Source organism: Buteo buteo, chromosome 15 (assembly GCF_964188355.1).
Source record: "Buteo buteo chromosome 15, bButBut1.hap1.1, whole genome shotgun sequence".
NCBI lineage: Eukaryota > Metazoa > Chordata > Aves > Accipitriformes > Accipitridae > Buteo > Buteo buteo.
This window is the reverse complement of record NC_134185.1, coordinates 9,380,748-9,403,972: the sequence shown is the minus strand read 5'-3', so window position 1 is coordinate 9,403,972 and position 23,225 is coordinate 9,380,748. Positions and strand designations below refer to the sequence as shown.

Sequence of the window (23,225 nt, the reverse complement as noted above, 5' to 3'; positions counted from 1 at the left end):
TAGAGATGTATATCTATATCTATAGATAGATGTGTGTACATATATATATACAAATATATATATATATAGCCACAAGCATAAGCTGGATGTTTTCACGAGGAGGCTGTACTCTGAAGGTGTCCATCCCTGGTGATATGATGGGAAGTCTAGAATAGCCGGTGGATAACAAGGATGCCACAAGTGGTTGAAGAAATATGAGCTCCCACCTCCCTTCTCGGTGCACTGCCTGCATAGAAAGGCAGGCAAAATCACTGCAAAAAAGACTCATAGAAATGGAGTAGAGATTGCCTTTTCTTTTTTTTGATTGCCAATGGGCAACTTAGAGGCAGTTTTGCTGGATTCTCAGAATAATCTACGAAAGGTTGTTCATTATTAAAATAATTAATCAGACAACTAAACAGCTCTTCACCATTACTTCCTGTGATATATTTCTTCTGGTATTATAGGCAATTACCTTCTAGAAAGAGAATAATCTAAGATATGGTGCCTCCGGTCACCTCTTTCCCACCACTTACTTGCTGTAAGAGATTAGTTATGCACATCTCCAGCAACGCGTGCAGTTCCTCATGTGGATATTGTAGTTTCTTTGGCATGTCTGCTCTGGTCTCTCCCCTCTGTTTCTTTAGATGTTAGAAACAAGATGACCTTATCCCATGTCACAATCTCAAGGCAAGTAAAAATAACTGCTGCCCTGCCTTCTGGAGATGGATCTGGATACCACTATCCCACACTTCTTCCCTTTTCTTGCATATCACCACAAGCCCCAGTACTCCTATTCCCATCTTTGAAACACAAGTAAAACATTGAAATGTTTTTCAGGACCACAGTATTGATTTTAGGCATTTCTCAATACCTGCAGAAAGAGGCATCACGTTCAGGATTTGACATTTTCTTCAACACAGCAGCCAGGGCCCTGGCTCTCTAGATAGCAGTTCTCGGTTAGAGCTGGAAAATGCACGAAGGAGGGTAAAAAGAAGTGAAGAACCAGATTGAAGGCTGGAAGCTGTCGCTTCCCTTTGGGTAACATCCCACCTATCCACAGCTCTGGGCGAAGCAGCGGTTCCTGGCTCTCGCTGCCTTCCTGCAGGTGCTCCGGCAAGACACCAGGGCTCAGCCGACTGGCAGGAGCTCGCCTCGCTGGGCTGACGGCTCACAAATCGGCCATCTGCAGCCGCGTTGGAGGAACCTGCTGCGAAGCATCGCCCCGCTTGGTGTGGTCCATTGCCTTGGTGCAATGCCTACTGGCATTGTGGAGCAGGCTGCTTGTTCCGAATGCTGCTCTTTGGCTAGAAAAATGAGACAGGGTGGTATTTGCTACACGTCACCCATCTCTGAGCACAGGGGATAGAGGATATAGCCCACACGAGTGCAGGAAAGCACTTGGAGTTGAGTGTGTTGTCCTAAGGCTACTGAATCAGAGCAGCTACATCTACGTCAGTTCAAACAATGAAATTCTGAGCATCGCTCTCCAGGCTTCCTAGAAAATAGTCTTCCGGTCACTTCCTCAAGTGTTGCTTACCATTTATGAGAGTATATGCTCTTTTGATGAATAATTCAGCAATTACATTTATTACAGAGCATTAGGCTCCCAGAGGAGTTCGGATGTTCTCTCTCAAATTCCCAGAGCAACCTGAAGAATTCCCTCAGGTCTACCCTCCTTTAACGTCTCCACCCTAAAATTTAATACATGGATGACTTAAAGATTGTACAAAATTATCGCAGATGCAATAATATCTTCAAGCTTAGAAGGATCAAGTTTTTTAATCCATATTATTGAACTCCCAGCAAAGTATTTTTTTTTCGCTCTTGCTTTTTCAGACTTATATTAGTTGTATTGTAACTTTTCTCCTATGGCTGCTTTATCTTTGCTTTGATATCTTATTTGAAACAGTTAGTCTTTGAATAAATAGGCTGTTCAAAAGACCAAAGGAAAAGGGTAGCTAGATTGTAATCCTCAGACTAAGTGAGGAGACAGTGAGCCATTATCAGGTAGCAATAAATTTCTCATTATGAATCTGAGTTTGTGATTTCGCTCGCCCCAGTATCCAACACAACTACTTTGCTGCTCTTCTTGGTTCTTTTGAGGAATGCAGTACTTTACCTTATATAAAACAGATTAATATTGAAATACATTCAAAATAACCAGTGGAAGGGAACTCATTACTCAACAAAAAAAATAGTGCAGTAAGTGAAGACCAGGGCTGCCCTAAGACGCTCTGAATTTCCTCTACTGCCAGGCCACTTTTTATTGAAAGGGACTGCAGTATCACATCCAAGTTCAGAGACTCTGGAGAAGAGACGTAAGGTCGCCAAACTCCATTTCTTCAGTTAGAAGTGTGGGCAGGGTAAAATCACGCTTGTTTGCATCTCTGCTAGATTTATTTAGTCTGAGATGGAGCAGAAGCACTGCCTAATGTTAAGGTTTCCTGTACCACGTGCTGCTCAGCCACCACAGCAAATCTTTCCTTGGGCATTTCTGTCACTGCTGGGAAATGACCAATGTCATCAGGAAGAGACATTTACCCTGTTTTTGAAGACTACTGCCTGGGCCTAACTGTAAGAGATGTTAATAAAACGCACTTTACTTCACAGGAAAGACAAATACCATATTTTTTTTTTCATTTTTCCTAAGAAACACAATATACAGGCCTTACGCTCCAGCAGTAGGCTCGCCTCACTCCTCTGATGAGTACAGAAGAGCTTTGGAGGGCGTAAAAGGAAAATTCATGCTACAGGGCAAATTGGCTCTGTGTGGTACCAAAAGAGTGAGACTAATATTGTACAGGAAATATCCCACCATTGCACCAGCACCAGTCAGTCTCTGCTGTGGCACTGGCAGTAGGGCTCCTCTGGACTGGGACCGGGTATTCCCGCTGTTACACCGTCTGAACCAACCCTGTGCTGGCATCTGCAAGCTTGGGGGCGGAAATTAAAGGTGGACTTCTGGGTATAAAAGGACCCAGAATTAAAGGGTGGATGGGGAACGGTGGGTCTTCAGCCTACATGATGGGGAGAGCAGAATTAAATCTTTCTAACTTTTTGTTGAGATTTTTCTGACTTAAATTCCCAGCAGCACCTAGTACCATAGTTTGTGTTTATGAATATAAAAAATACCCTCTATGTTATTTTTTTAAGCTGAAGCAGTTCCCTGTGCCGTGCACCGGCCAATGCCACTGCCTTGTTAGAAATGTGCAGGGGGACAGTGACAGGTCACACTAAATAAAGTTCTGTGGGTTTTTGCACTTGGAGTACTACATGCTCTTAGTTTCCATCACCACCTGTGCCAGGAAACACACGAACTCACTTCTTTTGTTCACATTCAAACCGGTCATAAATGTTTATAGCCAAGTTTACTGAACTTTCTCATACAAACGCTGCAAACAGAATAACGGAGCACACCAGTTCATGTTTCAAAGGTGACTCACGCCAGCTAGCAATTAATCATGGGGTCTTTCACGGGCCTATTTTTGGTCTCCTCGCAACGCACACAACCTTACGGAAGACTCCCAGGTGTTCTGGCTCAGAGCAATGCGATATGGTGGGGACTGCCCTGAAACGAGTGAACGTGCTCATTAAAAATGATTTCTGGTACAAAACGGAGACAAGTGGCAGTTAGACCGTCTCCTTGTTGTGACCCTTCTCCCCGTGGAGGTAGGATGCACAAAGGTGGCTCAGAGTAATGATAAATTGTTCTTAGAAAGAATGAGCGAGGCTGGAGGCAGAGGAAGGATTTTCTGGTTTCTGCTCTGTTCAATGTATGTGTCTACGTATTTGACTTGCATAACTGGAATTGCCCAATGATACTCAAAAATTTGCATTTGTGAGTACACAAGAGGAACAGCCGTCGGCTAATCAAATCAATAAAATGCAGCATCTCTGTGGGTGGATTAAAATGTAATTAAAATGGGATTTCTCTTTTAAAACTAGTCCTTTTAAATACGTGTCTTCAGATGGTAAAACTCAGCATAAATTTGGATGGGACATGAAATTCTCTCCTCAGGATGCCAGATTAAGAGTTGGAACTAAATGAAAATAATTCCATTTTCTATTAGGCTTTTTTTTACTTTACGCTATGTTACTAGAGCTGATTAACTTTTCCTAGAAAAATTAAATGAAGTGGACGTCCTGTCATGTGTCACAGATTTCTGTACCAAGTGAGGAAATGCATGTACTGTGTAGGTTATTTAACTGTTTAAATACAGATTTTACCGGCAAATAAATGCAAACAGACCTTTTCATGGCTACAAAGGTATATCAGATGTTCTAACTGCTTGTTTATACATCACTAGGCTCTACACTTGAAACACGAAGCTTTGTCTGTCTGGTGGTTGCACTACTCAGCTTGAAACTCAGAGACAGCTGAGTATGATGAAGTTTTAAAAATGTTTTAAATGGGAATGACTGTGTCTACATATTTTATCGCTTTGAAATATTTTCATTTGTAGAAATGACCAAGAAAGTTGCTAACAAAAAGCTCTAAAGCATGATAATTACTGCTAACTGCCTCTGCTTGCCCCTTTCTTCACAGCGTATTTCTTCCAGTGAAGCATTCTGCAACAAAATGGAAAAGCTGAAACTTCCCCTCTGGAAGCCTTTTAAAAGGGAGGTTATAAATGTTTTATATTGCATCTCAGGGTATTATGCTGTTTCCCCGGGAGGCCAAGTCTTCAATACACAACTTTCAAAGTGCTGTAGGTTAGTTACCTGCTTCCTCATTTACTGTCTGCACGATCACAATGTCCCTTAAACTAACCACGCAGTAATGAGGGGCAAGGAGAATAATGTCTTTGGCTGTTTGAACACCTCTCTTAGAGACTATTATATTTGCAAATGAAGTGATCTTTCTGTCACCAGTATTTTTTTTTACAGCTTGTCACTGCTGATCAGCATGAAGAGTCTTTACAGAGAACTCCCATTTCTATCCTAAGGGTCTTTTTCTATGGTTATTGTATTTTTAAAAGAAACAATTTTATAAACTAGCAAGCCTCTTCTTCTCCCCGAAGGTCTGTCTTTCACCCTCTCTCTTTACAGACACAAAAATCCTAGTAGCTTTACACCAAAATAGCCAAGCACATTATGCATTGGTCAGGTATTAGAAGAAAATTATTTTTTAAATTTTTCTTCACTTTTTTTTTTCTTTTTAACATTCTACCTCTGGCTCCACTGGGACTGACACCACAGCTCTTACTTCAGCAAAAAGAGAACTCCGAGCAAGCATAGTGAGTTTAGGAGTGATGCCCGCCACACAACTGGAAGCACGTGTGGCAGAGGACTCATCTCCTGTGTCAGCCTAACGGTTCCCTCTGGAAAAGCCAGGGCTGCCCTTGCCTGGCTCCATGTGATCCCAATAGGCAGCTCTCCACCTCACGTGAGACCTAACTGTGCAGCACAGCCTCCAGATCCCATTCCTTCTCGCTTTTGCTGCATTAGACTCCGTGCTGATATTTTTATTATCAAAAAAACCAATTACATTGTAGAGGACTGGCACAGATTTTGGCAATGATATTTGCCACCCGTGGCAGTCAGTAAGAAACTGAATGGTTTTAAATACATCTTGGATGCAGCTGTGATCATGGTAGGGAGAACTTTCACTGCTCTGAAACTGACAGGTAAAAAGTAATTTGATATTACTGTTCAAATTTTAATAGTCTTTGTTAAGCTTCAGAGTTAACATCTACAGCTAGTAATGAGGACAGTTCCCATCTCTTAGAATTACTGCTCGGAAACTCCTGTCTGCATTTGAAGGTGACCTCTGTAACTGTAGAGGTGAGGTATTAATGAAAGCTAATTCATTAACTAATTCATGGAAGCTAATTATGCAGGAGCTTAAAAGGAGTTGTGGAACTACATATTGTGGTTGTATTACTGCATGAAATGTTGAGCTCCGACTTGCGTCAACAGGCTTAGGTCACCAGACTATAGGCAGCTCTTGTTGATGAAAAGGGATGGAGAAATTTATCGCATTTTGCAATATCATTTCTTTAATAAGGTTTGGTTTAATGAACAAACCTTGTACAAAAAAATATATATAGATGAGTAATAACAGTTTCATATTTATATAAATAAAAATACAGCCTTTACAGTTTCATTTAATAAGTATTTTGCAAATGCTACCAGTGAAAAACTCAATGAGAATACACTGTAATGAAACATGAACTGTATATTACAGCATGAAGTTCTGTTCACGTAGCTTTGTAAAAACATCTTTTCACTGGATGAAACAAACAACTTGGAACTGGTGTGATCATTTTCATGAAGAACGACAACTTGAGGTGTTACTAAATAACTATACAGAAAACCATGCTGATTACCAAGGTGGTCATTGGCTTCTTAACAGCATCTGTGCCACAACATAAAATTAAATTTTTCCATAGGGTGGTACACCCAGAAGAAAGTGAACTGATGGCTCCTGTCCATCACCTATTTCACCACTTAAGAAAGGTTTTTGTATAGAATTTTGGAACTGAAATTGCTATTTGTTCTACACTTCTGCTCTGGGAATGCCCCGAGAGGCTGCTCTGACAGTGCAGAGCAATAAAGTACACATATGGGCTACAGGAACGCTGGGACAGTCCTCAGTGAAGACTTCCCACTACCAAAGTCCACATACTGTCAAGTGTGTGATCTGGCAGCTCACTGGAGCTATTGGACTGACCCAAATGCTCCCTTCTCTGCAGGCGAAAGAACAGAAATTCTTACCTAAAGAGAGTCTTCAGAAGGGACAAGCCATGTTTTTCCAAGCCCCAGAGGGCACATGGAGCCAGTCTGCGATTGAGCACCATCACAGTCCAACCATTATCTCACTTCATGGGTTTAACTGGCAGATCTGCATATGGACCAGGCAAAGTCATTTGGCTTCAGGCATTTAGGAAGCTGATGTCCTTATGACCTTAAAAAACTGTGAGCATTCTCCAACCGTTCCTTCCTTCGCCTCTGCTCTACAAGATCCCACAGCACAGCCCTCCCCCTTAAGCCTCTTCCTCCAAAAGGCAGCAAAAAAGATGTGTCTATAGGGGCAAACTTGGGGCAAGACTCAAGACACAAAGATGAATTTTCCAAGAGAAGAACTTGGCAAGCAGAGGGCCGTAGTCACTTGAATTTCAGTTTGCCTACTTCCTGAGCCAAAGGTAAAAACATCCCCAAACTGCATTATTTGTCCCCTAAGTCACAATGCCCTGGAATTATTTGTCTTTCCTAAAGGGGGGTGTGTGTGTATAATTATATATATCTGACATATAAATTTGAAACACATATAGGGAAAGCAAATTTCTGTCATAATTTGATGAGCAAATCATATTCACCTCAGTGAAAGAATTTTTAAGGATGTTTAGCTGTAGTGCAGGATGAGCCTTAGGACTTACTGGGACCTTTGGATGATATGAAAGTCTAAAAATCTGACATAAATCACACTATTAGAGGAGTATAGTAATCTCATTTTACTAAGAAAGTATTAACAATTCAGTTTAGCAGCTCATTGTATTAAACATCTTTTCTAGTGATGAGTCAGAAGAATTATGAGACAAATTACGATCTGCTCTCACAGAACAGAAAGTAATATAAGTGAATCACCTGCTCTCTCCAAGCCTTCCTCCCCCTTCACGAATTAAAAAGTATCATTGATGTGACATGATCATAAGCAGAATGTACTTGAGCTATTTCAAGATAATCGAGGCGCAGTGTCCAAAGAAAACACGTCTAGTTGTTTTCCTTGGGAGCGGATTCAAATTTTACAAGACACAACACAAAAGGCTCAGGAAAACCATCCTCTGCCTCCTGCTGCTGTGTGTTAAGGCTCTTTTACTTATAGAACCAAGGCATTACCTTGTGCTTGAATTGCTCCGAAGTTCAGGATGAGCTTATTTTGCTGGCAAGGAATATGAATAGTTTGCTCAGAGAAATCACCTGCTTTAAGTATTGGATATACCTTTCTGAGCTCTCAGCTACCTTGAGATACTTCACGCAGAGCTTCCACTGAAGCCTATTACACTTCCATACACAGAACCGGACCTTGGGAAGTTCAGCTCTTTTGAGGAGGGTAAAGTAAGGTGGCCAGCTGGAAAAAAAAGGGAGGAATGGAGCAGCTGCACACCTGCCTCGCTCAAATGCCTGCTTACAATTGCTGCTGTGTACTCAAAAGAGCTCAGCTCCTGTAGAGGATAAATATTTGTTACAGCTAACAGACATCTTTGCATAAAATTAGCACATTTGGAAGCATGTGAAAGAAAATAAATGAAAGAGCAGCAGTACAGTGTTTATGTTACTTTGATACAAATACTTCAAAGCAAACTAGCCACAGCCCTTAAGACTTACTGAGCCAGAGCATCCCTCAGAGGTTTCCGCAAAGTCTCTTGCACAGATCTATTTATCAATTTATTTATTAAAAGAAAGCTCGCGACCCGCTTCGCTGCTGTCCTCCTCCACGGGGAGTTGGCTATGAGCACAGGTGCTGTGCTGGCTGAGGGACTGGGCACACCTGAACGTCCCCAGGAACGATGGCACGGCTGGGCTGGACTTCGACAAGGAGCCTTGGGCAGGGGCAGACGCTGTTCCGAGGTGCATGGATTCCAGCAGAAAGCCTACTTCTGGCACAATCTAAAGCATCTGGGATGCTTTCATCCTCTTTTACCGCAGTCTTTTCACAACCTCATTCTTGGTCACTAAATAGGATTATTTTTTTTTTAAATTATTTTTGTACCAGAGTTCTGTTGTCGTTACTCTTGAAAGAGGCAGTCTCTCTGGCAGAATAAATTCTCTTGCAAAGAGTTCTGTATTGCCACAGCTACACTTCTTGTACACAAAGCAATGCGTTTAAAGCCAACTTGGGTATCTCTGCATTAAACTGGAGGCTTTACCCCAGTTTAGCATGCCGCATTTAGCTGTCTGAAGAAGAATTCTTAGGCCTGTCTCAACTTATCTCATTTCAAAATCTCCTTCCTGGCAGAGCCCTATTATAACATTGAGTACTTTGTGCCCAGAAGGTGCTATTTACTCCATGCTAAGTATTGAAGGAGGAGGCTCAGGTGTTTGGGGGATTTGTCACACTATTCCAAAAGCATTGGTGCTGTTAAAGCAGTAAGTGTTACTGGGGAGCTAACAAAGAAAGTGTGGCCTATCGGTCCGCACAGCACTACCAGTATTTATTTTGCAGTAGCGTTTGGATGCTCCTGACAAGAGCACAGCAACCCAATGTGCCAGGCAATGTGGAAATACAGAACAAAGCTACTCCCTGCTCCAAACAGGTCACCATAAAAGATAACAGCATGTTTCTAAAAACATTGTCCCTAATGTATGCAGAACATCTACCTTTTCCTACTTCTCAATACTCTACCGTTGAGTCACAAAGTTATCATCTGACCGCCACAAACTCCTCATGTTTGCAGTACTCACAAGTCCTACCTTGTGGTACCCACTAGTAAAAACAAAGCTGCAAAGGAAATCAGGGTAAGCATGGTGCCTTTTTCCTCCCTTTTTCAAAGGCAGTCCTATCTGTTAGTACTTCGTGCTACCAGGAAACTTGCAGCTGATGGGCTAACGAGAGCTCCCAGGAGCGCCTAGTAAAAATTACACCACAGAACACTTTCCCTGTCACCGCTAGAGCTCTGCCTCCCCGAGCAACTCTAAATTGTCTCTGCCAAGAATGATTTATCCCCAGGGCTCAAGGAAACACCTCTGAAGCTCCTGTTCTCCTTGTTGGAGTCCTCCCGGTCACACCACAGGCCAGGCGTTTTTGTGATTTTGGAATAAGGATGGAGCTCTAGTCCTCCCCTGTAATCAGTCTGGTTTATGCCACTTTGTCTGTACAAAACAGCCACAAAGCCAGGATAACTGGCCACAAAAGGATCACTGGCAGTGTGGAGACACCCTCCAACATCCAAAATTGTTCCTTTGCCAGCCATGACCCCAGATGCTGGAAGGCCAGAAGCCGTGGCCCGACGTCCGACACTGCCTCCTCCTCTCCAATGGCTCCGGAGAGTTGCGAGGCGCTGGCGTGACGCAGAGACCTCTCTCCTTTACAGCCCAGCAAACCGGCAATCCAGGACAAAAGCAACGCGGGGTCTTAAGTCACCTTTCACAGAGGTGCCCTCGATCCCCAATTGCATTTGAAGACGGAGACCCTTTCACGTTCCAGGAGCAGGACGCGAAACCTGAACAACACATTACCCATACCAACGCCCTCTCCCAAAGCATAAACACCCACCTTCCCGCTGCCAAATTGTATTGTCTCTTGGTAATTATCCTGCAGGTGTTTTGACAAGAAAATTCAAGAATATCCCAGTCCCTTGCTCTTCTTCTCTGAAGGCATACTACCAGAGACAGAGGTACACAGATTTTAAGGAGAAAAAAAAAGTGTCAAAATATTGGCAGCATCCTTGTGCTGAAGAAGCAATAAAAACAAAGTGAAGGCAAGGGAGTATTTTGTGGTAAACTATTCACCCAGGATAAGCTTCTGTCTCACTGTTTCACAAGTTATGGATTCTAAAGCTACTCACAAGACTTAATAGATGCTAAAAATTGCAATGCTAACCTGCGCTATCATTCCTGTTATCAAGTGTTTATTGGAAAACTTACTGCAATAATTAGTTCTACAACATTAGACTCTATTTCTTTTATCTAAAAAAAAGTGACCACAATATAAATAGCTTTTAATTAGCATTATTTGTAAAAGCCTGCACATGAGGTAAAACTGAAATATTAGTTTCCAGCAAGAACTGCATGTCCAATCCCACCTATATAGGAAGTTTTTGTACATATACAAAATCTGTAAGAATTTTAAAATGTATTACATAAATTACATAAATGTGCATCTCTATCTATACACACATACATATACAAATTGAAAATGTATAAAATGAATTTTATTTATTTGTGTCATTATGAGGTGGAGAACAAAAGGGTATGGGCATGTTTCCCCTTGTCTTTTAAAGGTTGTGAGAGCAATTCACAAGACGACTAAGCTGCGTGCACATCTCCAGTTTACCTTGTATTCCTCATGCCCTTAAATTGCAAAGCTCATATCAGCACATGTTACATTTTGGCTGATGCAGAAAAGACATTAAAACCAACCCTGAGGTGCAAATATTGTGTGTGTCCAGGAAGGTAAGAGGATAAAATTCATGTCCTTTTAGCTGGAGGGTGGGACACTGCTCAGCGAGGGTGACGCAGGCTACAGCAGTACCATGTGCCTCCATAAACTGAAACTACAGTCAGGAATAAACCCTCCGTGTGCAATACAACCGTACCTGCAGTGAAATGAGGGGGAGACATAGCTGACTGGCAGCTTCAGGTTAGAGAGTTCTTGTCTTCTGCACCCTGAGATAAGGATTTGGCAGGTTGGGAGAGGAGGGAGGAGAGACCACTCCACAGGCTATTAGGACACCCACCTTTGAGAGCTTTGCATATGGTCTGACCTCTCGCAAAAATCAATATGGTAGCAAACTCACAGAACGGACCCAATCCAGAAGTGCAAACCTCATTTTGCCATTGAAACACTTTGCCCCGAGAGCTAACTATACTATAACACTGGGCTTTCTGCTTGGGGTGTTGCTCCTGTTACTGGGAGCAGTGGGGATGTCTGCAATGGTGTAAGCTTAAGCAGGGTGCTTATGGAGGGAGTCTATTTACTGTGATGTACTTTAACAACTTACTTAATTGGTAGGATCTCTTCTCCTTATTTTTTCACCGTTTCTAAACAATAATTTTGCTATAGATTTCATCATGCTCCCAAATTTATACACAGCTTATGTTCTACTTCCTGATGCAAAATTTAAGACTATTATATTCTGTTGGAAAGATGAACATTTAGGACTATATTAAAGAGGAGAAGAATGTACCTAACATTTTCTCCCAAAGCAGACAAAAGGCTTTTTAAACAGGAGACAAAACTTTCTCCAAGCAGCAGGCTTTCCAAAGGAACTTATTCGTCAAGGAATTAGGGAATATCACAAAGTTAATCAACCTTCTGCTTTAAGTACAAGGTGCTTTACCTTGCTTATGACTTCCCTCAGAAACATATGGCAGGACGGTGCATACACTGTCCCTCAGCCAGTGTACACGCTTCCCTCGGGAGGGAAGGAGAGAACAAGTACTTCATGCATTACTGAAAGGCACAGAGTGCAGTGTAAAAACTATGGGAAGAAAATGTATAGCATATTCTGGCATTGATTTTTTCTGGTGACCTAGATTAAATGTTGATGCATGAATTAGCTGTGGCTCCAACAACGCAAAACCCTGAATAAACCTAAATAATCTGAAACTTTTGAAAGAAACCTTACCTTCCTCTACTTCAGCATCAGTAACACTGCCACGTCCTTCTTCCATGAGAGCAAAAAGGACTATCATTACAGCAGATTTTTGGCTCTACCACATTTCTTTCTTAAACAGTTTGTTCTGTCAAAGATCTTCCCTTTTCTACTTCTCCGCTTCGCACGGCAGAATTATGGAAAATGAGATTGGGAGGGTCCTCAGTAGCATTTCTATAGTATTCATTGGTCTCTTTGCACTGAACACTGCCTCTGAAAATTTCTGTGTTTACAGTGTATAATGTATAACAACAGTGTTGAAAGTATGATAAGAAATATGTGAAGCCAATATATTTCTGTGATCAAAATTTCTTGAATTCTCATCTATAATGAGATTGGTAACTATTATTATTCTGACAAAGAAGATTTTTGCCTCTTCATTTGATTTACATTAACCAGTTGTTGTTTGTTCCAATTTTCCTTCTAAACCACAGAGGAGACATAGAGTTTTCTGTGAACTATTACACAACTAATAGATGAACAAACCTAGAATTGCTGTGGTAGAGGTGGTGCTTCACACCAAATCCAAAACCTTTTGGATATCCTATGTTCTATAGCAACTGCTAAATCATAAGGACAGTTTGTATAGTGGCTCTACAGTGACTAAAACTCAGTTTGGAGTCTTCTCCTGCCAGTTAAAACAACGATTCTAGCTGGTGAAAGCACCAGTACCATCTACTCTAAGCTGGTGCACCACAGCATCATCTGTGTGTTTGAAATAGGTCACATCAATTCACGTTACTCAGTGTCATTTATCAAATCCTATCTGCTATCTCTGCGATTTTGATCTGAAAAATTGCTAAAACTACAAAATCTAGAGAGCTTTATTAAGAACAACAGTAACCCCTACTGGATTGTGACTGTCTCCCTGGAAACCTAAGAGATAAAACACCTTGTACTGCTTCATGGAAAAGGCATAGCCCGTATAACTACGATGAAGAACAAGTCATTCCTCTGCTTGCAATAAATTTCAGTGTCATCATTTCCTGGATTAAATTGGAAATCCTGCTGAATTTACACTCAAGCTTGCTGAAAGGCATCTGTTCCTTGCAAATTCAAATTCAGAGCATTTTTTTTGTATTTACAGATAAGTTATGAAACCAGGCGTATGCCAGCTAGTTTGTTTCTGAGTTAAAAATTACAAGTACTAGAATGTATTTCTTTATGTGCCCCAAAATAAGGGCCTTCATATATGATTAATAATCTAAAAAAAATTACCACAATCTGCTGAATGCATGTCCTAAACTCATCTGAGTCCTTTTCAAGCATATTGGGGTGTGTGCAGGGCTGCAGGGAGGAGCAATCGGAGCAGACGTACCATAAGCTATTGTAATAGAAATCTCCCAGACTCGTTAAGCAGCATATGTATCAGTATCACAAATTCAGCATTCCAGTTCTTTCTGCATATGTAGTGTTTCTGACAAATGAAGAATATGTCAGCAGACCTATTTTCAGTGACATTTTACTATCCTGTCAGAAAAGTTCGAGCACTGTTTCTGCAAATTTTTTTCTAGACTATCATCTCAAATAAGATCTCCTTTGCCATTACTGGAAATTGGAATCAAGAGAGTTCCTCTGGCTACCACAGAAGCTTTCTGGTATGCTGGAAAACTAAACAGAAAGGGACAAAACAGGAGAAGGGAAAACCTGAATGAAAGTCTAAGAACAGATATAACCTTATTAATTAATATGCTCAGTGATAAACATTCAACATTTGATTTTATGCATGACTTGTTTCATAGGAATTCTATCTTTGCTTACCACTGTGAAGCAATCATGCTTGGTCACAGTACAAAGGTGATGGAAAAAAAGGCATCTGGATTAGGGATGATTAAATAAGTGAGCTGGAGAAGAAGAAGGATATTCTGCATAGATGGTGTTACAGAGATCTCAATGAATCTGAGAAACGACAGAGAGAGCAAAGACTGGGGAATTTCAAAAGCTCTTACAAGTATTTATATTGTCTCTGAAGTATATACCAGACACGTGCCTTTTCACACTGAAAATTGTTTTTTCCACATATAGTTCAATTCACCTTGAAAGAAAAACAGTGTAATTTTCCAAAAGGTGCTCAGCAACTTTTGAAAATGAAGCCCTTTTAAGCTACTTTGAAAGCAGAACCCCAAATTGTGGCCGCTTTGGAAAATCTTGGCCACACAGCACCAATTTGTGTTACCTTGCTGCTAATGGCCACACTAGGTGTGCAGCAACCTGAAGCATGTCTTAAGACATGTGCTTCTCAGAGGCATACTTGCTCCATTTAGGCACTTAGGTCTCGTGTGTGTGTGTGTGTGTGTGTAAAACGCATATATGTACATGTAAAATAAAAATGCTTGTTTTCTGTTGTTTAAGAGCTCTCTCAGTCCCCTCCAGGCTAACAAAAGCACCCACTCCTGAAAATATGGAAACATAAAAGCGCTGGAGTAAAGCCACTGACTTAAATGGATTCAAATCTATAACTATCTGTAGGATTCAGTTATTGTTTGTTCACAAACTGTTAAGTAGAATGAATGAAGACACCTACCTGAAGAAGAAAACTGTCGATGTAGTAAGTGCTTCTTTTTCCTCTTCAAAACAAGCTTCATTTGTTCAAATGCCCCAAAGTCATGTCAGTTCATGACTGCTTACAGCATTCTTGCAAAAATGGTATTTTTTTCATATTTTAATATTTCACTACTGTTACTTGATGCTTTTACATTGCCAGCATGAAGTATACACTACATTCTGTTAAAATGTCTATTTGACATTTGATAATGTCAATTTGACAAATGAGTTCTTTATTATATAAATGCCCATGATTTCATGTAAAGTTACCCTGGGCTCTGCCACACATAAAATTTCTACTAGAACAAATGGAATATGTGAAGTAGCCTGTGGACAGATACTAAGACAGATCAGTCCTAAGATAAAATCTAGGACAAATTGATCCGTCACATGTAAAGCTAAACATCGTTCTGTGTTAGGTGCCCTAAGAATGTGAAAAAAACAGTAATAGCAAACAACTTAGACCCAAGACTAACCAAGTTATCAGCTATGCTCCTGGGACAGCCCCCCCCAAATTACTCCATCCTATTAAAATTTCAGACGTCTGCACTAGCATCTATGAGAAGATGAAATGTCATCCTTCCCTTTGAACTTCCAATCTAAACATCTGCATTAAAAAAGATGTAAGAATAAAAGAGCTTGCCATCAGTATGCTTTTTTCTCTGGAGTTCACCCTTCATTCTCTGTTTCAGCAGTACTTTTCTTTAATAGTTCCTTCACAGTAAGAAAGGAACTATTTCCTTTATTTCCATAAAAGCGCCTCTATATTTCACTATGTAAATATGTATTTGAAGACTTTAAAACACACAGTTTTATCTAGTCATTAAGAATGTGAAACTCCATTACTGTTAAATTGAGAATCGGCACCTAACTTGAAAATCAATACTGCCTATATTAAAAACCAAAAAGCTATCAAATTATGTCCAAACTAATGAGAACTATTAAAACACAATCCCTTATATTCACTGACCAAATTTCCTTCTAAAGAAATTAATCAGGTTACCTAGACGGAATTTGCTTTTTCACAGCACAATCATCATTTTGAGTTAAAAAGAACACAACTACACCTTTAGCAAAGACCTCAATATCTGTAAGGATTTACAGTAATAAAATCAACAGGGTGAACATAAAACATTTATAAGCAATCTGGTAAATATTTTATTGTGTTTTTCTTCAAGAATAATTTTTAATTAAGAAACAAAACTTCAGTCTGAAAAAGTTACAGCAGTTTCTTGCACATCTAAAATTTCTAGAATAGTGAAACATTCTAGAACACAAGATTTCTAACATTTTCATCACTGTATGTACTCAAACAACATTGCTAATTTATTCAGATGCTTTCATGCATAATTACTGGAAAACACAAATCTGTTATTCTGTTAGTCTATCATCAGAAAGGAAAAGCTATCTAGTGAATACTTTGAAAAATATAAATAATTGCAAGTATTAAATTATTAACTGCAACACGAATGCACTGTCTAAAGTACCATTTTAATTTTCTTAATAGTTCCCTTTTTCTATTTAGCTAACATTGGGAATGCAAGACCTGATTTCAAGCTTTGCCTATGCGACAGATGACTTCTGGCATAGCAAGGTTTTCCAAGGATGTATCAACACAGAAATTGTAACACCGTCGAGAAAGCAAAAGCCCTTTTTAAAGACATACTTACACTGCAAACCTGTATTCTTAAAGCTTGGTGCTTTTTTTTTTTCCAAGATGGGACAGGAGTGCTGTTAGGTTTACTGTATTGGTACAAAGCACCACTTTTCTGCTACTGCTGTATTGACTCGGGAAGCTAGCAGAGTACACGTACTTCTCTATCAGCAAAGGATCCTCTGCTCCCACATGGTTTATGTCTCTTTTTTAGGCATGTGTGAAATATCTAATAAATGTTACACTCCCCAACGGACTGCTTTCTCTCTTCCTTGGTGGGCTTTCATTGACTGATTCCAAGCCAAGGTCCTTGCAACTAGTATGCAGCATGTTTGCAAAAATGGAGCATTAAGTTATGGGCCTGATCTAGTCATTATTAAATCAGCAGGCGCTGAATTAAATTCAATCTTCTATTATATCCCACAAAAATTTCAGTGGAAACACCTGCATTACAAATATTATAGGACGTGACTCTGCTTGTTAGCAGAATGTTTCCATTTATAGCAACAGGAAGAAATTAGAGCTGTATCCATAAAACATGACCAGAACTTAACAGAATTAATCAGCAATTGTTCCTATTGCTAGCATTGTGATTTCCAGTGCTGACCCGCTACAAAACAATATCTCCTTCTCCCTTCTCTCACAGAATATAAATGTCATTTGGAAGCTTGAAACCAAAATGTTTTTCTTACCAAATGCTATTTTCCTTCATCATATGCTGAGAATGAATGGTTCTTCTTGAACATTCAGCTGCTGAAGAGAAAGAAAAAGTGTGTATCAAATTTTCATTCTGTCTACTTTGACAAAGGCTCTTTTTCATGTTAAGGCTTAAAGGGAAATGAAGACGCTAAACCTCAAAATACAGGTGCAGTTGGACTGATTTCTCTACCTGTACAGATTCATGATACTCCTTTTAATGGATTTCTTGAGAAAATGAGGCGAAGAAGAAATTATGCAGATGCATAAAGAGCAGAGTATACCACAGGGAAAATGCTGGTAGAATAATGAGAGTTGGGATCCTAGCGCAGTCCTATTTTGAATATTTTGCCATGCCTGTCTTCAGTGACATCTCAGTCAACAACCGCATACAGGTCTGAACAGACTGCTTCGCTAGCTGGCATGTCACTGGGGATTGTCACCAGTGCTTAAAAGGTAAATTACCCTGAATGAAAAGATTTAAAGCAGTTGTGCAAAACTTGAAATCACTTTTTGGAGGTCAAAATTATTGGTAATATTATGGTTTGCCGAGAGAAAAAAATATGTCGGATGATCTAATATAAAGCTACCTTGGATAAAGAAAGATTTGGGGAATTTTCTGTTTCTTACCTGGCAACAGCGCTTATCCAAAGTACTTTAGGAAAATATATTAAAACTATGTCAATTCCTTGTGCTATTCTTCTAAGAAAATGTTAAGCTTATTACAACTAAAACTAGTTTTAAGAAAGCAGTTGAAGTTCGGACAAACCATCCTTGCTGCTTCTTAGCTGCGCAGCCTTCCCTGAAGATTTGCCCACTACTTTAGTCTAGATGTTTTCTATGAAACATCAATGGCAACCATGTCATGCAGAACTTTGGGGGTTTATGTATACAAAACACATTTTAGAGGCATTTAGTACTGCAGGTGTTTTATTGAAGAATGAATGAATAAAACAGCCTTGCTAATTAAGCTGCTCTGGAAATAGTAATCAGTTGGAATTTCAGGTGCCAAAGCAGAGTAAGATTATAAAACGTGCTTCAGAAGAACCCTTAAACTAATGCTATTTTACATGTATAGTTTTTAACCAAGTTCTGAAGCACTTTGGGAGCTACTTTTTCAATGTCTTCTGAGTACCACTGTTAACTATTTTGTAAAAGGAAAGGAAAACAAATTTCAAGCACTGTTTATGGAAGGGGATTCAAGATCAAATAATGCATCGTACAAAACACCAAAGCATTCACTGTTGGTCAAACACTGTAGGAGAACGTTATTCAACACAACACTGACACATGCTAACTGTTACATCCTAATAAATACACACGTAAGCAAATGGCAAAAATTATTTTAAAGTAGGCGTCACCAGGTCTCTAATAAAATTCTATTACATTGACTTTCTACAATACAAAAATAGTAATAATAATCTTTAGAATAATAGGTGTAGTACAACAGTTACACTTGCTCACTATACGAATACTCAGTCCATTGTTGAAAGACTGCAAAAAAAGTCATTGCCTATCCTTACACAGCAGCTCTATAAATGCATGGCTGTTACATTAACACATCACGGATAATTGCTTTTACTGTAGTTACTTTAAAGTATCTGTTACCAAAAACCAGGAAATTGCCCAAGAAATGGCTTGGTTTGTACATGTTTTATCTATTATATTACAGGAGCATCTTAAGCAAGGGTGACACTCTATTCCTCTTGGCACTGTACAAATAAGTGTAAGTTGGTAATCTCTGAAATGACCAATACGACAAAGCACACTGCATAGCTGTTGTAAATTCTTGCTTCTTACATGAACTATCTTATGTATACCAAGTATGAACAGTTTGCATAGTTGCACAGTAATAGTTATTCACACCGGGGTTTTTACACTGTTCCTAAAATATGTGCAGCTAACATTCAGACCAGCAGTCTGCTTTTTAAGAATCCACAAACTTAATTGATATGCTGTTAATCAGATATTGCTCATACATTTAAATTACAGCAGGAGAAACAGGCTGTCACTTAAGTTACTTTAATTGTAAAATACACTGATTTATCAAACCATTAATTGTACGTAATATTAATTCCTTTTTTTACTTTTGAGGGCAAAGTTACAAAACCACATTAAAAAAAAATCACTGCTATTAAATAAAGCCAATTTAAAGCAATAGAAAATTAGTCTGAACCAACTTGTGCTACTTGCTTTGTCTAAGTTGCAAGGAGAGAAATAAGCATTTGAATAATACCGATGCCCAAAATAGATTATATTTCTTCTGATACTTTAAGGACTATTTTATATTTATGAGCTCTTACCAAAGGTGTATATCTATGAGAAAACTGTCACTTTCAAAAGCAAAGGGAATTAGCCAGTAATTCATAAAATTTTAGAGATGCTCAAGAGCTTCAAGTAACAGGAACCATGGAAAAAGCTCCACAGATATACGGATAGATACCAATTCACATCACGCTTCTACAGCTGGTGTATTTTTTTCATTAAGAATCTATAAATGGATTAGGAAAAGTGCATTAATTATTGGTGGTCTTTGGAAGGTTCTTGCTAACCTTTTCATATGTATTCAGAGTTGCATATTACATGATGCATTTTTGAAGTTTTTCTTTGCATGCCTTATCTATTTACAAGAAAATGCATTCCCGAGCAAGTAATAAGCATGAGTAACACACAATATTGAAATGCACCTGTTATAAGCTTTAAGATAAATGTAAAGTTCCATCAAGTTACTCGATGTAGATCACTACAGAACTTCAGGAGTACATAGAGCTTAAAATGAAACAGTAAGCAATTTAATAAGTGCTGCATTGATTTACAAGCCTGAAGCTCGCCGACTACACGACTGAGCTGCATTTAATTTAGTTCAGGACATGAAAGTATGTTTTTTGTTATAATAAACAATTCCATTCAGGTAAAATTTTCTTTAGCTTACAAACTCCACAATTTAATTTGAATTATTTTCTTTTTAATTTTGTAGAGAAGACCTTATGAAAATTCTGTCAGTTTGTACCTTCCCAGCAAGGTGGACCCTAGCATCTGTCTCGACGTTTTGCAGTTGTCTTGAGAGAGCAGACTGGGGGTTTTGTGCCAAGTGAAACTGCTCTCGTGGTTGATCAGTGTACTTCTCCTAGCATATTGCACCACATCGTCAAACATCTATGTCTCTAACCTACACATCTGTGTAAAATTTTATTCAGATTACTACTGCAGGGCTATTACTTCAGAGACTGTAAAGCTATCCACAATCTTAGATGTCCATACATCTCTCATCAAACAGCAAACTTCAACACAACAGTTCTTGTAAGACTGTTTATTGAATTTAACAGTTCAGCTGGAGTTTAGTTGCAGCTTGTATAAAACCCCTCTTTTTTCACGTAAACTGCAATCAAAAATAACTTTACAAAATAGTAAGAGACTTACTGAGGTCGTAAGTTTCCTAACATGTAAAACTATAAAGTATTTGTGCATGCTCACTGTTCGATCTCCTTCTTTGTAACAGAGGAGTTGTTAAAAGGAGTTTCTTTGTTTTTTTAAATCTCAAGGTAGTCTATGAAATGGAATCGTTGTCATCACAATTCGGATATACAAGATCAAAACTGGCACAGACGAACAGAACATTTTCTTTTTTTTTTTCCCAAAAAGTTGAGGCAGCTTTTGTTGAATGGTGTCTGCATCGGTAATTTTTTTATAAACTCTGGTGCCTTTGGAGCATCAGAGAGGACCCTTTTTTTCTTTTGAGATCTTGAAAACAATTTCCCAGGAGTACAGACAGGTACGGAGGAAAAGAAGCAGCAGCTCGTTTCCTACATACAGCCCACCGCCATGCGCAGCTGCCCAGCGTCTCAAAACAAAAATGAGCTTGATATCACAGGGAGGCGTATCCCCCTCGAGTTTCAAGCATGTCTGAGATTTCTCCAGGGAGAGGGGAGCAAGTGTGAGGGTAAAGCGTTAAGTCTACTCTTCATGCACAGCTACCGCGCGCGGCCCCGCATCGGCGGCGCTTCGTCAGACGTCCGAGTTGGAGCTGAGGTTCGTTAACCGGGGGTCTGCGTTGATCTCGTAGCGGTAGTGGTAGCCCTCCATGTGATCCCTACAGGCATCCCTGATGTTGTGCATCCACTTTTTGATGCCTTTTCGGTTCAAGTACAAAACCAGGAGGAAAATGGCCCCGATGAGAGCCAAGACTATCCCCAGGAAGACGTACGAAGTCTGTAGCTGGGAAGGCAGGTCTACAGGCACGGAGCAGTTCAGGTCCGAGCCGTTGATCTTCAGCAGGGCTTTGCCCAGCACCTTGTCGGGGTAGGCGCAGGCCAGGGCTTCTCTGCCCTCCGCCCGGTCGCCCTCCTTGAGCCAGGCCACCAGGTCCTCGACGGCGCAGTCGCAGAGCCAGGCGTTGCGGCCCGGGCCGACGCGCCGGAGGGCGGGCGGGCCTCCGCGCAGCTGGGCCGGGGTGCCGTTCCTCAGCAGGCCCAGGGAGTCGTCGCTGAGGTTGAGGCCCTGCAGCTGGCCGGGCGCCTGCGAGGAGGCGTTTCGCAGCCCCACCAGCGAGCTGTCGCCCAGGTCCAGCTGCCGCAGGGCCAGCAGGGCCGCGAAGGCGCCGGCGGGCAGCAGCAGCAGCCCGTTGTCGGCCAGCTCCAGGCGGCTGAGGTTGCGCAGGGCCCCGGCCTGCAACATGGCGCCCAGGCTGAGGAGGACGCCGCGGTCGCGCAGGGCCCCGCGGAGGGCCAGCTCCTCCAGCGGGCTGCCGCCCTCCCCGAAGGCCTGCGGGCTGAGGGAGACCAGGGGGTTGCCGCTGAGGTCCAGCTGCCGCAGGGCGGGCAGGGCCGCCAGGGCGCCGGCCTCCACGGCCCGCAGGTGGTTGCCGCTGAGGTTGAGGGCGCTGAGGTCGGGCAGGCGCTGGGCGGGGAAGGCGCCGGCCGGCAGGCGGGCCAGGCGGTTGCCGGTGATGAAGAGGTTGCGGACGTAGGGCGGCAGGTCGGGCGGCACCGCCGTCAGGTTCCTGTTCACGCACTTCACCGTCTTGGCCGGCTCCGAGCACTCGCAGGGGGCCGGGCAGCCGCCGGGCTGCTGCACCGAGCCGCAGCCCAGCAGGACGTGCAGCAGCAGCCCCAGGCACAGCGCGCCGCGACCCGGCATCGCGCCCGGCCCGGCCCCGCGTATAACTTTCCCCCCTCCGGGCGCCTTCGGCTCTCGGGCGGCGAGGCGAGGCGAGGCGGAGGGCGGCGGTTCCCGGCCGGGGCGCTGCCCGCTCCGGGCGGCCCCTTCTCCGGGGGCAGGCGCTTCCCCTCCGGGGCTGGCTCCGCTCCGCTTCCCGCAGCGAGACCTGCGGCAGGGGAGGAAAGGGAGAGGGCAGCGGCGCGGCTCGGCTCCGCTCGCCCGCGCCCACCCGCCTTCCCCCGGCGCGGCGCGGCGCGGCGCCTCGCCCCCCACACGTGGAGGGACCCGGCGGCCGCGGCCCCGAGGGAAGAACAAGTTTTTTCCCCCCGCTTCCAGCTCACGCCGCCGCCGCCGCCTTCCCACCCGCCCACCCACCCGGCCGGCGGCTCCGCTGGCGGAGCGCGGAGAGGAGGGAAGGGTCTAGCCCGCCGCCCCCCGCCCCGAGTCCCGCAGCTCCCCGGGGCTCTGCGCTCCGCGACCGGTGCAAACTCCCCGCCCGCAAGACCCTCCTCGGAGCCGAGTCCCGTCCCGCTCCCGGTCCCCGTCGCTCACCTCCAGCCGCGTCCGGACCAAACTCCGCCGGAGCCAACCGCCGCCTCCGACTACCCCCGGCCCCGCGGCCACCTCCGCGCCCACCCTCGCCGCGCCTGGCCCTGCCTCCGCTGACAGGAGAAACCAACCGCCGCCCCGGCCGGGGGGGGAGCTACCGGCCGCGCCTGCCCCGAGGGGCGGCCCCGCTACCTCCCGCGCCCCGCCCGGCTCCCTCCCGCCGGCTCCAGCGACCCAGCTCCGCCGTCGCCGCCGGGCGGCAGCGGCCCGGGAACCCGCCGGGAGGGTCCGCTCCCCCCCACCACCACCCCCGGCCCAGGTGGTGC

The 23,225-nt window shown here is 42.6% G+C and overlaps 1 protein-coding gene across 1 annotated transcript; it reads right to left on the bottom strand.

Annotated features, from left to right (window-relative positions):
* Positions 1-19,781: 19,781 nt before the first annotated feature.
* Positions 19,782-22,329, bottom strand: TPBG (trophoblast glycoprotein). The gene has a single exon (XM_075046357.1). It carries the CDS (start codon positions 22,327-22,329, stop codon positions 21,199-21,201), a length of 1,131 nt encoding a protein of 376 aa, XP_074902458.1. The 3' UTR covers positions 19,782-21,198.
* Positions 22,330-23,225: the final 896 nt, after the last annotated feature.

Bases quoted from the DNA above. Each gene is read 5' to 3' on its own strand.
- TPBG (XM_075046357.1), bottom strand. From the start codon at position 22,329: ATGCCGGGTCGCGGCGCGCTGTGCCTGGGGCTGCTGCTGCACGTCCTG.